Source organism: Pseudophryne corroboree, chromosome 5, assembly GCF_028390025.1.
Source record: "Pseudophryne corroboree isolate aPseCor3 chromosome 5, aPseCor3.hap2, whole genome shotgun sequence".
Classification (NCBI taxonomy): Eukaryota; Metazoa; Chordata; class Amphibia; order Anura; family Myobatrachidae; genus Pseudophryne; species Pseudophryne corroboree.
Window position 1 is genome coordinate 87,130,139 of NC_086448.1, and position 19,145 is coordinate 87,149,283.

General features: G+C 46.8%; 1 protein-coding gene across 1 annotated transcript in view; it reads right to left on the reverse strand.

Annotated features, from left to right (window-relative positions):
- LOC134929556 (ATP-dependent translocase ABCB1-like) overlaps positions 1–19,145 on the reverse strand; it is a 270,024-nt gene that overhangs the window by 181,166 nt on the left and 69,713 nt on the right. Inside the window, exons 6-11 of the mRNA XM_063925150.1 lie at positions 15,633–15,804; positions 14,882–14,995; positions 7,216–7,326; positions 5,746–5,871; positions 3,214–3,417; positions 1,608–1,778 (exon numbers count right to left, since the gene is read on the reverse strand). Of these exons, the coding sequence (XP_063781220.1) occupies positions 1,608–1,778; positions 3,214–3,417; positions 5,746–5,871; positions 7,216–7,326; positions 14,882–14,995; positions 15,633–15,804 (898 nt within the window). The remainder of the gene's footprint in view (positions 1–1,607; positions 1,779–3,213; positions 3,418–5,745; positions 5,872–7,215; positions 7,327–14,881; positions 14,996–15,632; positions 15,805–19,145) is intronic.

The window sequence follows — 19,145 nt, forward strand, 5'->3', positions numbered from 1 at the left end:
CGCATCATCACACACTTCATTTAATTCCTCAGATGCAGGAAAAACTACAGGCAGTTTTTTCTCACCCAACATAATACCCTTTTTAGTGGTACTGGTATTATCAGAAATGTGTAAAAACATTTTCCATAGCCTCAATCATGTAACGTGTGGCCCTACTGGAAGTCACATTCGTCTCTTAATCGTCGACACTGGAGTCAGTATCCGTGTCGGCATCTGTATCTGCCATCTGCGGTAACGGGTGTTTTAGAGCCCCTGATGGCTTTTGAGACACCTGGACAGGCACAGGCTGAGTCGCCGGCTGTCTCATGTCATCAATCTTTTGTAAAGAGCTGACACTGTCACATAATTCCTTCCATAAGCTCATCCACTCAGGTGTCGACTCCCTAGGGGGTGACATCTCTGTTACAGGCAATTGCTCCGCCTCCACCTCATTTTCCTCCTCATACATGTCAACACAACGTACCGACACACAGCACACACACAGGGAATGCTCTGATAGAGGACAGGACCCCACTAGCCCTTTGGGGAGACAGAGGGAGAGTATGCCAGCACACACCAGAGCGCTATATATATACAGGGATAACCTTATATAAGTGTTTTTCCCCTTATAGCTGCTGTATTGTTATACTGCGCCTAATTAGTGCCCCCCTCTCTTTTTTAACCCCTTTCTGTAGTGTAGTAACTGCAGGGGAGAGCCAGGGAGCTTCCCTCCAACGGAGCTGTGAGAGAAAATGGTGCCAGTGTGCTGAGGAGATAGGCTCCGCCCCCTTCTCGGCGGCCTTTTCTCCCGTTTTTCTGTGGAATCTGGCAGGGGGCTATATGTGATGTATTTTCGCCAGCCAAGGTGTTTTTATTGCTGCTCAGGGCGCCCCCCCCTAGCGCCCTGCACCCTCAGTGACCGAAGTGTGAAGTGTGCTGAGGAGCAATGGCGCACAGCTGCAGTGCTGTGCGCTACCTTGGAGAAGACAGGATGTCTTCTGCCGCCGATTTTCCGGACCTCTTCTTGCTTCTGGCTCTGTAAGGGGGCCGGCTGCGCGGCTCTGGGACCGGACTCAGAGGCTGGGCCTGTGTTCGGTCCCTCTGGAGCTAATGGTGTCCAGTAGCCTAAGAAGCCCAATCCACTCTGCACGCAGGTGAGTTCGCTTCTTCTCCCCTTAGTCCCTCGATGCAGTGAGCCTGTTGCCAGCAGGTCTCACTGAAAATAAAAAACCTAAAACTAAACTTTCACTAAGAAGCTCAGGAGAGCCCCTAGTGTGCACCCTTCTCGGCCGGGCACACAAATCTAACTGAGGCTTGGAGGAGGGTCATAGGGGGAGGAGCCAGTGCACACCAGGTAGTCCTAAAGCTTTACTTTTGTGCCCAGTCTCCTGCGGAGCCGCTGTTCCCCATGGTCCTTACGGAGTTCCCAGCATCCACTAGGACGTCAGAGAAATGTGTATTTTGGTTATTGTGGCAGTAGAACAGTGCTGTATATACCATAAGGTCATCTTAGATATTACGTCATATTTTAATTGACCTTTTTTTGCACATAATATGTCTTGTAAAGCTACCTGCTGTTTTCCACTAAAAAGACTATGAGAAGTTACTTTGCATTATGTATTAGTTACCTTATCCAGGGCTGCCTGGACAACCGCTTCACTCTCAGAGTCCAGCGCAGAAGTGGCCTCATCAAGGAGGAGAATTTTGGGGTCGCGAACCAGTGCCCGTGCGATAGCGATCCTCTGCTTCTGGCCTCCACTCAGCTGCGCTCCTCTCTCTCCCACCAGGGTGTCAAATTTCTGGAATGACATACAGTATATTTAAATACTGTAGCGATTGCTAACATTCTCAAGACATGATTCTCTTTTGTGTATAAGAATTACATTATAATGTGTACTAATAGGGTAATGGGGCTTTTGCATATACTGTTATGTTAACCCTGCTAAACTACTGTATACCTCTGTGCTATCACTGGGCATACGTGATTTATATGCATTGTATGTCCATTGTATGCCTGGCATAGAAATACCGCTGTTTTGAGTTGGGCATAGCTTGCGATAAATCTAATTCAACATACACAGGTAAGTATTACATTTTCGAGACAGAATTTTACGTTTGTACATTCAGGCACGATGCGCACTAAAGGCCCCATACACTACTACGACATGTCGGTCCCTCATTTCGCAGGCGATCACCCTTGAACCGCCTGGCAGCCTCCTAAGCAGCAGGATCGCATAAGAAACATTGTATGCGGTCTTTTACTTACGATGTATCTTATGCGATCCCAACCAAGCCTGCGGGGTCTGACATATCACGAGTGCAGCACAGTCAGGGGATACGATCCTGTACTCACGGGACCGTGCATCGGTTCGGACGTAAAACACATCCGATATGCCCAAATAGCCGAAATCGGTTGAAATCGGGTATTATCGTTGTAGTGTATGGGGCCCTCAAGATAAGTCAGCAACACAAATTGTAGCAATTACAGTTTTGATGTTGATCTAACACAGGAGCAGCACTTTTTGACCAGGGCGCCGCAGTTCTGAGGGCGCTGCCGCCGCTGCTGCCGCTACTGCCGCCTGACCCTCCCACATGCTGCTGTGCTCACCACAATGCCACGCACTGCATAATTGACCTCTAGTGTCTGTCCAGCGCTATGGGAGAGACGTCATGATGTCTCTCCCATAGATTCGAGGAGCGGTGGCTGGAGACGGAGAACAGCAGCAGCGGCCGGGAAGCAGGAGCGGGGCTGGTGAGCTTTTGTTTTTTTTTGTAAGCGGTGCTACTAGGGGCATAACTACAGAGGCACATCTACAGGGGGCACAGCTACAGGGGGCACCAACTACTGAGGGCACAGCTACAGGGGGCAAAACTACAGGGGGCACAACTACTGAGGGCACAACTACAGGGGGAAAAACTACTGGGGGCACATCTCTACTGGGGATGCAACACTACTGGGAGCACAACTACAGGGGGTACAGCTACAGGGGGCACAACTACAGGGGGTATAACTGTGGCCATGCCCCTTCCCTATATTTTGCTGCGCAGCTACGGCGTGCACTGTCCCTGTTTTGCCTGTCGGTAGGGGGCGCCAAAGGAAACTTTTGCCCTGTGCACCACAAGGTCTAGAATCGGTCCTGATCAAACGTTAACATTTGATATGTAATATGTAATGGGAGAAAACTACAGTAATTACAGTGATGTATTTATAAATTATTTCCTGATTTTACTAACGTCTGGAAACTCCATGATGAAGCTGTAGGCATTGGACTTCTTGGTGGCCTGTTCTATTTCCTGCATTGAGACATCTTCTCGGCCAAAACGGATATTCTCAGCGATCGTGGTATCAAAGAGAACCGGTTCCTGACTTACCACACCGATCACTTCTCTTAGATATCGGACATTGAGGCTACGGATGTCTTGTCCATCAATTGTGATCTATAAAATCAGGATTAATAAGCAGTTGTTCAGGGCTGGTGGTAGCTCTGTGTGTGCCCTAGGTGGCATCTCTCCTTCCCTATCACAAAGTAAGCTCCCCTTCTGCTCTCTGAAGTGGGTCCCATCCTACCATGATCATTGCAGTAACACACCTGATTCATCTTACGGAATTTGCTCCTCAGCCTGAAGGGGGGAGAGGGGGGGGGGGCTGTCACATGACAGACCAGTGCTACACTACCAGATTACCACTTTAGTCACGGAGCGTCAGCTGACCACTTCACAGGTAAGGAACTGCTGGCTGCTACTTCTCTAAACTTCTCTAAGTCATTAAGCAATACATGGAAAGTGGGCAATATTCATGTCCCTTGTTATATATACAGTACTAGTCATTCACCAGGTTGCTGGCTATTATGACCAGCATTGCCCCATTTCCCACCACCATGGTGTCTCTCCTCCCTTTTTCTTATGTACTGTGCAATATATATTTGTAAAGGCATAAAAGTCCTGCATTGTAGGCATAGGAAATGAGGGGTCTATTTACTAAGCTTTGGATGGACATAAAGCGGACAGAGATACAGTACCAGCCAATCAGCTCCTAACTGTCATGTCACAGGCTGTGTTGAAAAAATGATAGGTTCTGGTTGGCTGGTACTTTATCTCCGTCCACTTTATCTCCATCCAAGGCTTAGTAAATACACCACTGGGTCTTTATGTCAGACTGCTCTCTGATAGATTCAACTGTATTTTTCTTTTGCTAACAGAGATTTTTGATCATTCAACATTTTAAACATTTTGACTAATTTTCACAGTTATTAGAGGCATTGTACATAAACCAACATCTGGAGCACAGTCAGTGGCGCATGCAGGGGGGAGGGTTTTTTTTCTTTTATAGAGAGACAGCTGTCTCCGTCTCATCACCGTCCATGATCAACAGACCTTCCTGCATACAGAATGTCCGGGGGAAGCTGCTGCGCCAATCTACTCTAAGCCCCATAGGTGCAGGAAGTGCAGCTGCTATGGGGCCCAGAGCTGAGAGGGTCCACTTTCCCTGTCACAGTTACATGTGTTATATACAAGGGCGTAGCTACCATAGGTGCAGGGAGTGCAGCTGCTATGGGGCCCAGAGCTGAGAGGGGCCACCTTCCCTGTCACAGTTACATGTGTTATATACAAGGGCGTAGCTACCATAGGTGCAGGGAGTGCAGCTGCTATGGGGCCCAGAGCTGAGAGGGGCCACCTTCCCTGTCACAGTTACATGTGTTATATACATTTTCACCATGGGGTAGTACATGGGGGCCTTACAAACTTTTGCCTTGGGGCCTGCAATATATCTAGGTATGCCTCTGGACGCAAAGCAATCTTCCAGCGGGTTATGGATCAATGGGTCGACAGTCAGAAGACTGACAATGTCTAGGTCGACACCATATGATCACCATGCACACGATCGACATGGTCAAAAGGTCGACAGGTCATGAGGCCAATAGTCGACACATGGAAAGTTTGCTCATGAGTTTTTAATTTTTTTTGGGTGTCAAAATTTCCTTTTCAGCACGTGGATCCCCAATTAGTGCACCGCGTCACCAATAGTAGTGCACGTGAATGGTAAAGTATGAAAAAGTCCTGAAAAGAAAAAAAATCCCCAAAAACTCATGTCAACCTTTCATGTGTCAACCAATGACATGTAGACCTTTTGACCAGTTGACTATATGCATGTCGACCATTTGGTATCAACCTATTGCTTGTCAACCTTATCACTGTCAACCTATCATCCATATACCATTCCAGCAGCAGGCATGCTCAGGACTCTGCAGTGCTCTGCAGCCCCCTCCAATCCCCGGCAGCCACCTCTGATTCCCCACAGCCCCCTCCTGTCTCCCTGGGCACATCATGTGTGCTGTTAGTGTCCACTGCGACTTAGGAGACTGTGCCGGCCCTGCAGTTCCCTCTGATCCCTTTCAGCCACTTCTCGTCCCCCACAGACTCCTCCTCTTACCCTGGGCACAGCGTGAGGATCGCAGCTATGGCTGCGGGAAGACAGTCTTCCTGCATCACGACTTCACTCAGTGCATTCAGACAGCAGACCCCAGCTGCAGAGGCATCAGGGAGGCCGGAGTGTGGTGACCTGCAGGGTGGGGGCAATTACATGGGGGCAGTACACAGTAGAGAGTGGTGGTACCTGTACCCAGCATGCAACTCAACTCAATCCTGAATCCGGGGATTGAAAAAATGATTGATCTCTCTACATGGAAATACAATAGAATATTTGGCAGAACCTATCATCCCTACAGAACAAAGCCACTAGACCTCCCTTCCCAAGTCCCCCCTTACCAAGCCAGCTTCCGGATCATAGAACCTCTGAATGAGCTGGACTGCTGTACTCTTACCACAACCACTGCTCCCTACTAGAGCCACCGATTGACCACTATGAATCTTCAGGTCCAAACCTTTCAAGACCTGTAAAAAATGAACCAATGGTGATTTGTGCTGCAACTAGCAATGAGGATGAGTAAACCTCCACATTTGCTACAATCAAGGTTATTTACATACAGAGGTCAAAGTGGAAATCTAGAAGTGGCGATATGGAGAATGATTTGGTAGAATTGGATGTGACAGTTTATACCGCCGTACATTGCCTGCATTGGGGATGATACCCTGCACTGACTGCAGCTATACTAATCCCTACTGCTCACCCTCAAACTATAGGGGATACTCAGGCCGCAGCGTTAAGCCCACAAAAACCCTGTCCTCTACGGTACCTGCGCGGCCACTGAATGTGTTCGGGTCACAGAGGGTGTGAACCAGGGATGTGCGGTGGAGTAAATGACTCAGGAGGCACTGGCTAGCACCAGAGCCAGATTTACACACAATATATGGGCACAAGGATTTATGTGAGCATTATACACAGGTGCAGCAGTATAAACTCAGGGAAATTTGGTGAGTTTTGGTCAGAGATGAGTGGAAAGATAGACGGGGGGAGGGCACTGCCTCGCCTGCCATAGACTTTTTACTGCAGAGTTTTGGCTATAATAATGATTAGAATAACACAAAGCAGATATTTAAAAAACAAACATATACTTTATACAGCCAACAGTCTAGCGTAAACGTCAGGATGAAAAGAAAGGCTCTGCCTCAGCTGCCTCACCCCACTGCACGTTACTGGCTAGTGTGAACGCCTCTGCCTGATGGTTTTTGGGGTGGCTGCGTGACATCACACGCAGCTGCTCCGATGAGGAAAAATGGCGGCTGACCGCCTGCATACACAGCCTAGCTGCGGCTGCAAGGTGTCGTCCACAATTGCTGCGACCACAATGTAAACTGCAGTCGCAGCTGGTGGCCGACATTTAGCATACTGGGCAGCTTTGCCCTGCGATGGGCGGCCCCCAGCATGTAAAAGAATGTATTGCAAATTCTGTAGGTTATCCCGATGGTTTATGTACATCTCCAGTGGTGGGGTGCATTTAGAAGCTTTAGTAAATCCTATCTCAGTAGGACCTCGGGCTATTTAGAGGTGAGCGTATGCAGAGATCAATCTGACCTCAGACAGATGTCATGCAGAGCGGATGGAGCCTAGTGCGAACGCACGCTTATGATAATGATGATGACTACGGTACTTCCACCAGCAGATGGATGTAGATGCGTGGTCACATAGACGCAGCTAAAGCGGCCGTAACTCAGAATCAGGCTCTTTGCAGTTTCAGTACTGTTGAATCACTGATGTTTTTGTTGTTGTATTCTTGTAACAGCCTACTCTAATTATTTATTAATGATGTCAGTAGTACGATGTATGCAATGTCTAACCTGGATATCCGGTCTGGATGGGTAAGTAAACTTTACATTTCTGAATTCTATGTCTCCTTTTATCTTCTCAGGTTTAAATCCTGCTGTAGAAAAACTGTCAATTTTGGGCTCCTAAAGGAAATGAAATGCTTGGTTAGTCATCAACTGAAGATGGTTATTTATGTGACTTACAGTATATAGGGCCTACTTCAAGGTTGATTGCAAAACAAAATTTTCCTCTAATGTGCAAAACCATGTGCACTGCAGGTGGGGCAGATGTAACATATAGTTACATAGGTGGTCATTCTGAGTTGATCATAGCCAGCACCTCTTTGCTGCTGCTGCAATCAACTAGTCTACACCTATGGGAGAGTGTATTTTAGCTTAGCAGGGCTGCGATCACTTGTGCAGTCCTGCTAAGATAAAAAAATTTCAAGCAAAACATGACTAGCCCTGGACATACTTACCCTGTGCGACGATCTATGCGATGCTGGAGCCGGCTTTGACGTCAAACATCCGACCTCCGTTCTGCTGGACACGCCTGCCTTTTCCTTACCACTCCCCGAAAAAGTCAGCCAACAGTCCGGATCCACCCAGAAACGCCTTCTTTCTGTCAATCTTCTTGCGGTCAACTCTGCGACCGCTTTCTTCGTAGGACGCGACGTAACCTGGCGACACCTGTCGCTGGGAAACGATGCACATGCGCAGTGCGCCTGCCGCGCATGCACATTCCAGACCCGTTTGCACCGCAGCGACAAATCGCTGCGTGCGAACGGGTCGAAATGACCCCCATAGTTGTTGAGGTTGAAAAAAGACAGATGTCCATCGGGTTCATCCTGTATAATAAATTTTTTTTTTATTTTTTTATTTTGTAATCTTAATTAAATGCTGTATGCTTGGATATGTTTTTATGCTAAGAATTTATCTAATCCAGTTTGTGTCCTCGTGTCCTATGTAGTATTTTTTTGATAAATAAATTGTTTGATAAATCCTTGTATTGTACCTTAATGTATTTATAAATATTAATAATGTCCCCTCTCAGTCGCCTCTTTTCCAGTGTAAACAAATTTAACCTTTTAAGTCTTTTCTCATAATCCAGTGCCTCTATCCCCTTAACCCAGTGGTTTCCAAACTTTTTTGAATCACGGCGCCCTAGAATATCACTTTTTTTTTCACGGCACCCCTAGGCCAAAAATTTCTTATTGAGAAATTTAGAAAGAAATATTACATTAAGTAGATCGCGTTTATATGTCATCCTTAGGGTCAGTTGTGTGGTGAGGGACAAGATTTGCTTCTGTTTGGCCACATATTTTATGACTGACAGCCACCAGCACTGGTTTTGCCTATTATATTGACCATGAATAATTTTAATTGGTCCTGGACCACCAACCCAAGGCACTCCTGCAAGTGTCCCGAGGCACCCCAGGGAGCCACGGCACACAGTTTGGGAACCTCTGCCTTAACCAGTTTGGTAGCTTGCCTCTGAACCTTTTCGAGTTCCAAGATATCTTTTTTATAGTGAGGTGCCCAGAAATGTACACAATATTCCAGGTGTGGCCGCACCAATGATTTATACAGTGGCAGGATTACACTCTCATTCCTTGTCTCCATTCCCTGTTTAATGCATGCTAACACCTCATTTGCTTTAGTTGCTGCATTTTGACATTGCATACTGCTACCAAGTTTATTGTCGATGAGCACCCCCAAATCTTTTTCAGCTACTGTTACCCCTACATTTTCCCCATTTAGTTTATAGGCTGCTTGATTGTTCTTAGTCCCAAAGTGCATAACTTTACATTTGTCTGTATTGAACCTCATTCTCCATCTATCCGCCCAGACCTCAAGTCTAGATAAGTCATTCTGAAGAGACTCAACAGCCTTGTCTGAATTAATTACTCTACATAACTTAGTATCATCTGCGAAAATTGATACTGTGTTTTCCAATCCTACTCCTAAGTCATTAATGAATATATTGAACAACAATGGTCCGAGTACTGAACCCTGTGGTATTCCACTGAGCACTGGAGCCCATTCAGAGTACATCCCATTAATCCCCACTCGCTGTTCCCTATTGAACATACAATTATTCACCCAGTACAAATAGTGTCCCCTACCCCAAGCTCCCTTAATTTGAGAATTAGTCACTTATGTGGAACTTTGTCAAAGGCCTTAGCGATGTCCAAAAAGATCACATCCACTGCATGACCCTGATCAATATTATCGCTCACTTTCTCGTAGAAGCTTATTAAGTTAGTATGACAGGATCTGTCCTTCACAAAACCCTGCTGATTCCTAGTAATAACCTTGGAGGTATCCAAGTACTGAAGTATGCTGTCCCTTAATATACCTTCCAGTAATTTCCCCACTATAGATGTCACACTTACCGGTCTATAGTTACATGGGTGAGTTTAAATACCCTTTTTAAATATTGGGACTACCTCTGCTATACGCCAGTCCTTTGGTATCGCTCCTGATCTAATTGACTCTCTGAAAATCAAATATAGGGGTCTCGATATCTCTACATTAAGTTGCAAAAGAACCCTGGGGTGCAGTCCATCCGGCCCAGGAGTTTTATTTATCTTAATTTTACTTAGTCTCTCATGGACTACATCCTCGTTTAACTAATTTCCTAAAATCGGGTCTTTTCGTAGATTATATTATACTCTACTCCCGTCATCCTGTCCTCATTCGTGAATACTGATGAAAATAATTTATTAAATAAATCTGCTTTATCCCTATCATCATTAATCAAGACATTGAACTCGCCCTTTAAAGGCCCAATATTCTCCCTTTTTAACCTTTTTCCATTTATGTATTTAAAGAACTTTTTTGGGTTTGTTATACTCTCCCTTGCGATTTGTTTTTCGTTTTCTATTTTTGCTGCTCTGATTTCTTTTTTGAATTTTTTGTTACATTCCTTGTAGAACTGGAATGATTCCACCGTTCTGTCAGACTTAAATGCTTTGAAAGTACGCCTCTTTTTTATCCATTTGTTCCTTGACCCTCTTATTAAGTCACATCAGTTTGAAGTTCCTACTCCTGTTTTTGTTGACTTTGGGAATACACAAATGAGTGTACTTATTGAGCATAGTTGTAAAAACATTCCATATTTCATCAGTATTCTTACCTTGCAATACAATTTCCCAATTGATGTACCTCATTGCTTGTTTTAGCAAAATGAAATTGGCTTTCTTAAAGTTAAAAGTTTTAGCTAGACCCTTGTATTGTTGTTTTTGAAAGCTGACTTCGAATGTGATCATATTGTGATCGCTATTTCCTAAGGTCTCACCTACTTTAGTATTGGATATTATTTCCTCATTATTAGTTAGTACTAGGTCCAGTATAGCCCTATGCCTTTATGGTTCACTGATTACCTGAGACAAGTAGTGATTTTTAAGCATGTTTAAGAACCTATTACCCCTAGTTGTATTTACTGTTTCAGTGTTCCAGTTTATGTCTGGGTAATTAAAGTCCCCAACCATAAAGACATCCCCCATACCTGCAGCTTTTTCGATTTGCTGCCAGAGTAGTAATTCGTCAGACACACTTATATCTGGCGGTTTATAGCATGTCCCTATTAGAAGTTTTTTTATATCTTTACCCCCACTTGAAATGACTCCATGTTATCTCCAGTCCCCTCCTAAGTGACTTCCTTTAAATACGGTTTTAAGAAAGGTTTAACAAAAAGACAAACACCCCCTCCCTTTTTATTAGCCCTATCTCTCCTGAAGAGGGTGAACCCATCCATGTTTGCCGCCCAGTCGTGGGAATTGTCCCACCATGTCTCTGTAATGCCTATTATATCATATTGGTCATTAAGTGCAATTGTTTCTAATTCCCCTATTTTACTGGTTAGGCTTCTTGCATTTGTAATCATACACTTTAGTTTGGTAATTCCCTGGTCCGTGAGTTTTGTTGTGGATAAATTTTCCTTAGGACTCTGAGTTTCCCTTAAATTACCATCGCTGACTATTTTTCTCCTTCCCCCCTCTCCACCCTCATTATACTTTATACATCCCATTTTCCTTTACTCTCTAGTTGTCCGACTAATTCTTTCTAATCCCTCCCCCCAGGCACCTAGTTTAAAATCTCCTCCAATCTTCTAACCATCCTTCCCCCAGCACCGCTGCCCCCTCCTCATTCAGGTGCAATCCATCATGACAAAAAAGATGGCGCCTGACTGAGAAGTCTGCCCAGTGTTCTAAGAACACAAACCTTCCTACACCAGTCTCTAAGCCACACATTTACCTCCCTAATCTTCCTCTGCCTTCCTGGACTAGCGCATGGCACAGGTAATATTTCAGAAAATATTACCTTAGATGTCCTTGCCTTTAATTTTGGGCCTAGATCCCTATAATCTTTCTTAAGCACATCCCACCTACCACTTACTTTGTCATTGGTGTCTACGTGCACCAAGACCGACGGGTCATTCCCGTCCCCTCCCAACAATCTTTCTACCCGGTCCGCGATGTGCCGTACCCGAGCACCCAGGAGACAACAGACTGTACGACGATCACGTCCCGATAGCAGATTGCCCTGTCTGTTCTCTTGATAAAAGAATCCCCTACCACCACAATCTGACTAGGTACTTTGCTTTCTTTTGTTCCCTTTGTCCTGGAGGGACCGCTCCTCTGGTTGCTAGAGGGAACGGTCTCCTCAAGTGCCGGCATTTCCTCACTGTCCTCCCCATATTCTTCGTCCAATCGGGCGAATTTATTGGGGTTTGGCAGATCGGAGATGTCCTGTCTCCCCCTCTTCTTCTTCCGTCTAACTGTGACCCAGCTAGCTACCTGATTATCCTCATCTACCGGTGGTCCCCCCCCTGCAACTCCTCCTCTATTCTATCTAAGCTCCGCTCGAGATTGTGAATCTCCCTCAGTCGCGTAACGGTTTGCTCCATATCAGTTACCAGGGCTTCCAGGGCAATTGTTCGCATACACCTCGCGCAGATGTATTTACACTGGGCCGGTTGCTCCAGGCAGTGGCGGAACTACCGCCAGTGCAGGCAATGCCTTGCACTGGGGCCGCCACTGTCCAGGGGCCCAAAGCCAGAGCGGCATGTAATGAGGCAAACTGACTCATTACATGCCGTCTTGCTGCCGCTGTGTGCCGCCGCCGAGGAGAGGAGCACACCGATTACTAAGGGGGGGTGAAGAAGGAGGAGGCAGGTGGAGGAGGGAGCTGCAGCAGCGTTGTGTAATTGGTGGAGGCGCTGCTGCTACTGGCCCTCTCCTTCACCATAGGCTGCCCTCCGCCGCTGTGATGGCTGGTATGCGCTTGCCAGCATTCACAGTAATGTGTAAAAAAGGGGACGCTGTCTGCCGTAATGTGTAAAAAAAAGGGACGCTGTCTGCCGTAATGTGTAAAAAAGGGGATGCTGTTTGCCGTAATGTGTAAGAAAGGGGACGCTGTCTGCCGTAATGTGAAAAAAGGGGACGCTGTCTGCCATAATGTGTAAAAAAGGGGGTCACTGTCTGCCATAATGTGTAAAAAAGGGGGACTCTGTCGCACATGGGCCCATCGCTTGCAAGTTCCGCCACTGGCTCCAGGTGTGCATACATCTTGCATGACATGCACTGAATGAGTTCCTCAATCACGGCCACCCCCATTTTGTTTAAAGGGGGGGGAAAAGAAGAAAAAACTCTGACTCCCTGTACCTTTAGAAAAACAATACAGTACAATACAATGATACAGACTATGCAAGACGATACAAACAGTACAGACTATGCTACACAATATGATACTATAGCCTAGCTGTGGAGGGAAACAATTTACAACACAGTAAAGTAAGTGGCAATGCAATGTATAAAAGATGTATCAATAGAAGACAGTCAATACTAACTATAATAGACAATACAGTACTATTGCCTAGCTGTGAAGAAAAACAATGATCATGACAGTACTATTACCTAGCTGTGAAGAAAAACATTGATCACGACAGTACAATTGCAATTACAGAACAGTAATTGGTAATTTAAATCAAGGTCCGAGGGAGAGCGGAAAATAAGAAAAGCACTTATGTACTATACAATGGTGGCCATTCCGAGTCGTTCGCTCGGTAAATTTCATCGCATCGCAGCGATTTTCCGCTTAGTGCGCATGCGCAATGTCCGCACTGCGACTGCGCCAAGTAATTTTGCTATGAAGTTAGTATTTTTACTCACGGCTTTTTCATCGCTCAGGCGATCGTAGTGTGATTGACAGGAAATGGGTGTTTCTGGGCGGAAACAGGCCGTTTTATGGGCGTGTGGGAAAAAACGCTACCGTTTCCGGAAAAAACGCAGGAGTGGCTGGAGAAACGGGGGAGTGTCTGGGCGAACGCTGGGTGTGTTTGTGACGTCAAACCAGGAACGACAAGCACTGAACTGATCGCAGATGCCGAGTAAGTCTGAAGCTACTCTGAAACTGCTAAGAAGTTTGTAACCGCAATATTGCAAATACATCGTTCGCAATTTTAAGATGCTAAGATTCACTCCCAGTAGGCGGCAGCTTAGCGTGAGCAACTCTGCTAAAATCGCCTTGCGAGCGAACAACTCGGAATGACCACCAATATACAGTAATTCTAAAACAGTAATATAATAAATTAGGTAATATGATACTTATCTGTGGGGGCCCTCTCTTGCGGCACCCCTGTACCTCCTCCCTTCTCCTCTTAACGATAGGTCAGCTGTCCTTTTATGCAGCAGGCTTCCACAGCACAGACACTCACACTCCAGTGAGTGAATGGATCCCTAGTTTCACACACACACCGTCACGCTTCGGGGGGTCAGCAGTTCCCCAGCTGACACACACCCACTCTCTTACTCCTACTGCTCTATAGCTCCCGCTCCACACACCACTACTGCCTGTTCGCTAATGCTAAGCGGCTCCCTCACACACACCCCGGAGCTGCAGCACCACTTGCACTAGCTACCTGCTCCGTACAGCGGCTCTCACAGACACTCGCACGGAGCAGCAGTGATCGCTCCTGCCGTCTGCTTCGCTTCACAGCCCCACTTTCACACTGTTCTTCGCGGCACACAAGCTGCCGTGTCCTCTCTCGCTCCCTCACCTGCACCGCACCGCTCACAGACTCACAGACCACTCACGGACTTCCGACTTCCGGTTCCGCAAATGCTGTAGCTTGCTGTAGTCTGCCTACAGCAACATGTGCAGAGAGAGTTGATATTGGGAGGAGGTAAGAGGATCCCCCAGGCAGGATCCGCCATTAAATCGCGTTCCGATCGCATGTCTAGGGAGACGGACTGCAATGCTGGTGTGGACACTGTCACCGAGCAGGGACCCCACTATATCCGCCAGGGCATAGGAGTACAGGTGGGGTGTACTAACGCCCCTGTTAATAAGGCTCCGTAGTACCAGTGGTGAGGCCCAGCATAGGGAAGATGGCGCTTGATCTGTAGCTCCTCCCTGGCCCATTAGAGGAAAATTTTATTTTGTAATAAACCTTGAATTCGGCCCTTAATGTACTAGTTAAACTGACCAGGTGTTGCCTGGAATATATTCTATATAATGAAAGGTGGTTTAAGGGAATCTGTACTTTATTCTGAAGAGATTTGCTCATAAAATGTCAGGAAAGACAACGGGTATAATGACTTCCTCCCACCCTGATATAAACAAAAGCGCTTCTTCATAACCGGGCAGAACCACCAGGCACCATACTGATAATGCTTTCAGGTATATTACTTACAGTATCAATAATGCTGAATATTGTGTACGCTGCACCTCTCGCAGTGGCGAAGGCTTCTATACTGTTAGCTGCATGGCCGAAGCTGAAGGAAGCAACAGTGACGGCAAGAAATATCTGACGGCAAAGAGACACAAGTCATCAACACAACAGAAACCAAACAGGAAGCCATACCCTTCAAATAGAGAAATGTCCATACAGATATATAGGTGGTCATTCCGAGTTGTTCTTCGCTCTGTATTTTTCTTCGCATCGCAGCGATTTTCCGCTTATTGCGCATGCGCAATGTCTGCACTGCGACTGCGCCAAGTAAATTTGCTATGCAGTTAGGAATTTTACTCACGGCTTTTTCATCGTTCTGGTGATCGTAATGTGATTGACAGGAAGTAGGTGTTACTGGGCGGAAACTGGCCGTTTTATGGGTGTGTGTGAAAAAACGCTACCGTTTCTGGGAAAAACGCGGGAGTGGCCGGAGAAACGGGGGAGTGTCTGGGCGAACGCTGGGTGTGTTTGTGACGTCAAACCAGGAACGACAAGCACTGAACTGATCGCAGATGCCGAGTAAGTCTGGAGCTACTCAGAAACTGCTAAGAGAGGTGTAATCGCAATATTGCGAATACGTCGTTCGCAATTTTAAGAAGCTAAGATTCACTCCCAGTAGGCGGCGACTTAGCGTGAGCAAATCTGCTAAAAGCAGCTTGCGAGCGAACAACTCGGAATGAGGGCCTTAGTTACCAAGAAACTCTGCACTTACTGTTAGAATGTCTCCAACTGAATAGTTTTCATCGATGACAAGGGTGGTCCCATACCAGAAGGCCAGTGCGTACGCAGAATATATTGTTAGGTAGGAAAACCCAAAGAAAAAATTTGCTGTGATCGCCTTTTTGATTCCTATTTTCTTTGCATCTTCTAAGTTCCTTTCATACCTGTGGAGATGGGTTGGTCTTTAAAAAGACTGAACAAATAAACAGATTCAAACTCCCGATTACAACATCTCTGGCACTTGGCTCACTCCAGGCTAGAGAATATTCAGCATTAGGTTTTGGATGGGAGAGTCTCTGGATTTCAGGCTACTTGTAATGAAGGATTACAGAATTGTCCAAATTTATGGGGGGTACACACGGGAGTGGGCTGAGTGATCTAGCACAGAACACTCAGCACACATCTGTCCTCCTGCTCAGCACACATCTGTCCTCCCGCTCAGCACACATCTGTCCTCCCGCTCAGCACACATCCCAGCTCAGCACACATCTGTCCTCCCGCTCAGCACGCATCTGTCCTCCCGCTCAGCACACATCTGTCCTCCTGCTCAGCACACATCTGTCCTCCCGCTCAGCACACATCTGTCCTCCCGCTCAGCACACATCCCAGCTCAGCACACATCTGTCCTCCCGCTCAGCACGCATCTGTCCTCCAGCTCAGCACACATCTGTCCTCCTGCTCAGCACACATCTGTCCTCCCGCTCAGCACACATCTGTCCTCCCAGCTCAGCACACATCTGTCCTCCCGCTCAGCACACATCTGTCCTCCCGCTCAGCACACATCTGTCCTCCCGCTCAGCACACATCTGTCCTCCCGCTCAGCACACATCTGTCCTCCCGCTCAGCACACATCTGTCCTCCCGCTCAGCACACATCTGTCCTCCCGCTCAGCACACATCTGTCCTCCCAGCTCAGCACACATCCCCGCTCAGCACACATCTGTCCTCCCGCTCAGCACACATCTGTCCTCCCGCTCAGCACACATCTGTCCTCCCGCTCAGCACACATCTGTCCTCCCGCTCAGCACACATCCCAGCTCAGCACACATCTGTCCTCCCGCTCAGCACACATCTGTCCTCCCGCTCAGCACACATCTGTCCTCCCGCTCAGCACACAGCGCAATGTGTGCTGCGAAAGCGGGGGAATTGGGGATGCTCACTTCACCTGAAGTGAGTGATCTAACTAGTTTTGGCATGCATGCATGCCAAATCTAGAGCCGGCGATAGTGACGCGCAAGACCGCGCATCGCTGTCGCCGGCACCCTACACACGGAGCGATGTGTGCTTAATTTCTAAGCAATCTGGTCTCATTGCTTGGAAATTAAGTTTCTCTTACGTTCTAGAGGATGCTGGGGACTCCAAAAGGACCATGGGGTATAGACGGGATCCGCAGGAGTTTGGGCACACTTAAAAGACTTAATCTGGGTGGGACTGTCGACGCAGCCGACACCTGATTTACTCGCATTGCTCAGTACGATAAATTCGAATGTTGCTTCTTTATCAAAGAGGTTAGATAAGTCTGAGTCACAGACGCAGGTGTGGAAAAAGTCCATGGAAGAGGCTTTGTCTCAGGTTCAGACCCCATCCGGGTCGCAAAAGCGGCCATTTACTCAGGTGGTAGATACTGATACCGACACGGACTCTGATTCCGAGGTCGATTTCACTGAGGCTGCTTTACATCCATGCAGTGGCGTAAGTTTGTCCTGGTCGCCCGGAAGCAAGAAAAATATTGGTGCCCCCCCCCCCCCCCTCATATATATATATTTGCTCCTGCATAGCAATCATGCAGATTCTAACTATGTGAAACTACTACAAAACCATTGCAACTAGGAAGATCTATGTAGGGGTCCAGCCACACACCACATAGATCTGCTCAGTCACTCACAATGCTGATTATTTCTCTGACAATTAATTTGCAAGTGTCATAACTAGTGATGAGCGGGTTCGGTTCCTCGGAAACCGAACCCCCACGAACTTCACCCATTTTACACGGGTCCGAGGCATACTCGGATTCTCCCATATGGCTCGGTCAACTCGATCGCGCCCGAACCTCATCATCCCGATGTCGGATTCTCACGAGATTCGGATTCTATATAAGGAGCCGCGCGTCGCCCCCATTTTCACTCGTGCATTGGAAATGTTAGGGAGAGGACGTGGCTGGCGTCCTCTCCGTTTATTATTGTTGCTGCAAATATTTGTGCTTATTGCTTAATGTGGGGACTGGGGAGCAGCTGTGTAATATAGGAGGAGTACAGTGCAGAGTTTTGCTGATCAGTGACCACCAGTTTTATCCGTTCTCTGCCTTAAAAATGCTCCATATCTGTGCTCAGTGTGCTGCATATATCTGTGCTCACACTGCTTTATTGTGGGGACTAGGGACCAGCAGTATTATATAGGAGGAGTACAGTGCAGAGTTTTGCTGATCAGTGACCACCAGTTTTATCCGTTCTCTGCCTGAAAAACGCTCCATATCTGTGCTCAGTGTGCTGCATATATCTGTGCTCACACCTCTTTATTGTGGGGACTGGGGACCACCAGTATTATATAGTAGGAGGACAGTGCAGAGTTTTGCTGACCAGTGACCACCAGTATTATACGTTGTCTGCCTGAAAAACGCTCCATATCTGTGCTCAGTGTGCTGCATATATCTGTGCTCACACTGCTTTATTGTGGGGACTGGGGACCACCAGTATTATATAGGAGGAGTACAGTGCAGAGTTTTGCTGACAGTGACCACCAGTATATATAGCAATACGGTACGGAAGGCCACTGCTCTACCTACCTCTGTGTCGTCAAGTATACTATCCATCTAGATTCTATACCTGTGGTGCATTTTAGTTTTGCAGTTTGCTGACAGTGACCACCAGTATATATAGCAGTACGGTACGGAAGGCCACTGCTCTACCTACCTCTGTGTCGTCAAGTATACTATCCATCCATACCTGTGGTGCATTTCAGTTGTGCGCAGTATATATAGTAGTAGGCCATTGCTATTGATACTGGCATATAATTCCACACATTAAAAAATGGAGAACAAAAATGTGGAGGTTAAAATAGGGAAAGATCAAGATCCAATTCCACCTCGTGCTGAAGCTGCTGCCACTAGTCATGGCCGAGACGATGAAATGCCATCAACGTCGTCTGCCAAGGCCGATGCCCAATGTCGTAGTAGAGAGCATGTAAAATCCAAAAAACAAAAGTTCAGTAAAATGACCCAAAAATCAAAATTGAAAGCGTCTGATGAGAAGCGTAAACTTGCCAATATGCCATTGACGACACGGAGTGGCAAGGAACGGCTGAGGCCCTGGCCTATGTTCACGGCTAGTGGTTCAACTTCACATGAGGATGGAAGCACTAATCCTCTCGCTACAAAACTGCAGTGCCACTCCTAGATGGGCCAGGTGTTTGTGTCAGCCACTTGTATCGCTTAGCTTAGTCACACAGCAACCTTGGTGCACCTCTTTTTTTCTTTGCATCATGTGCTGTTTGGAGACAATTTTTTTAAG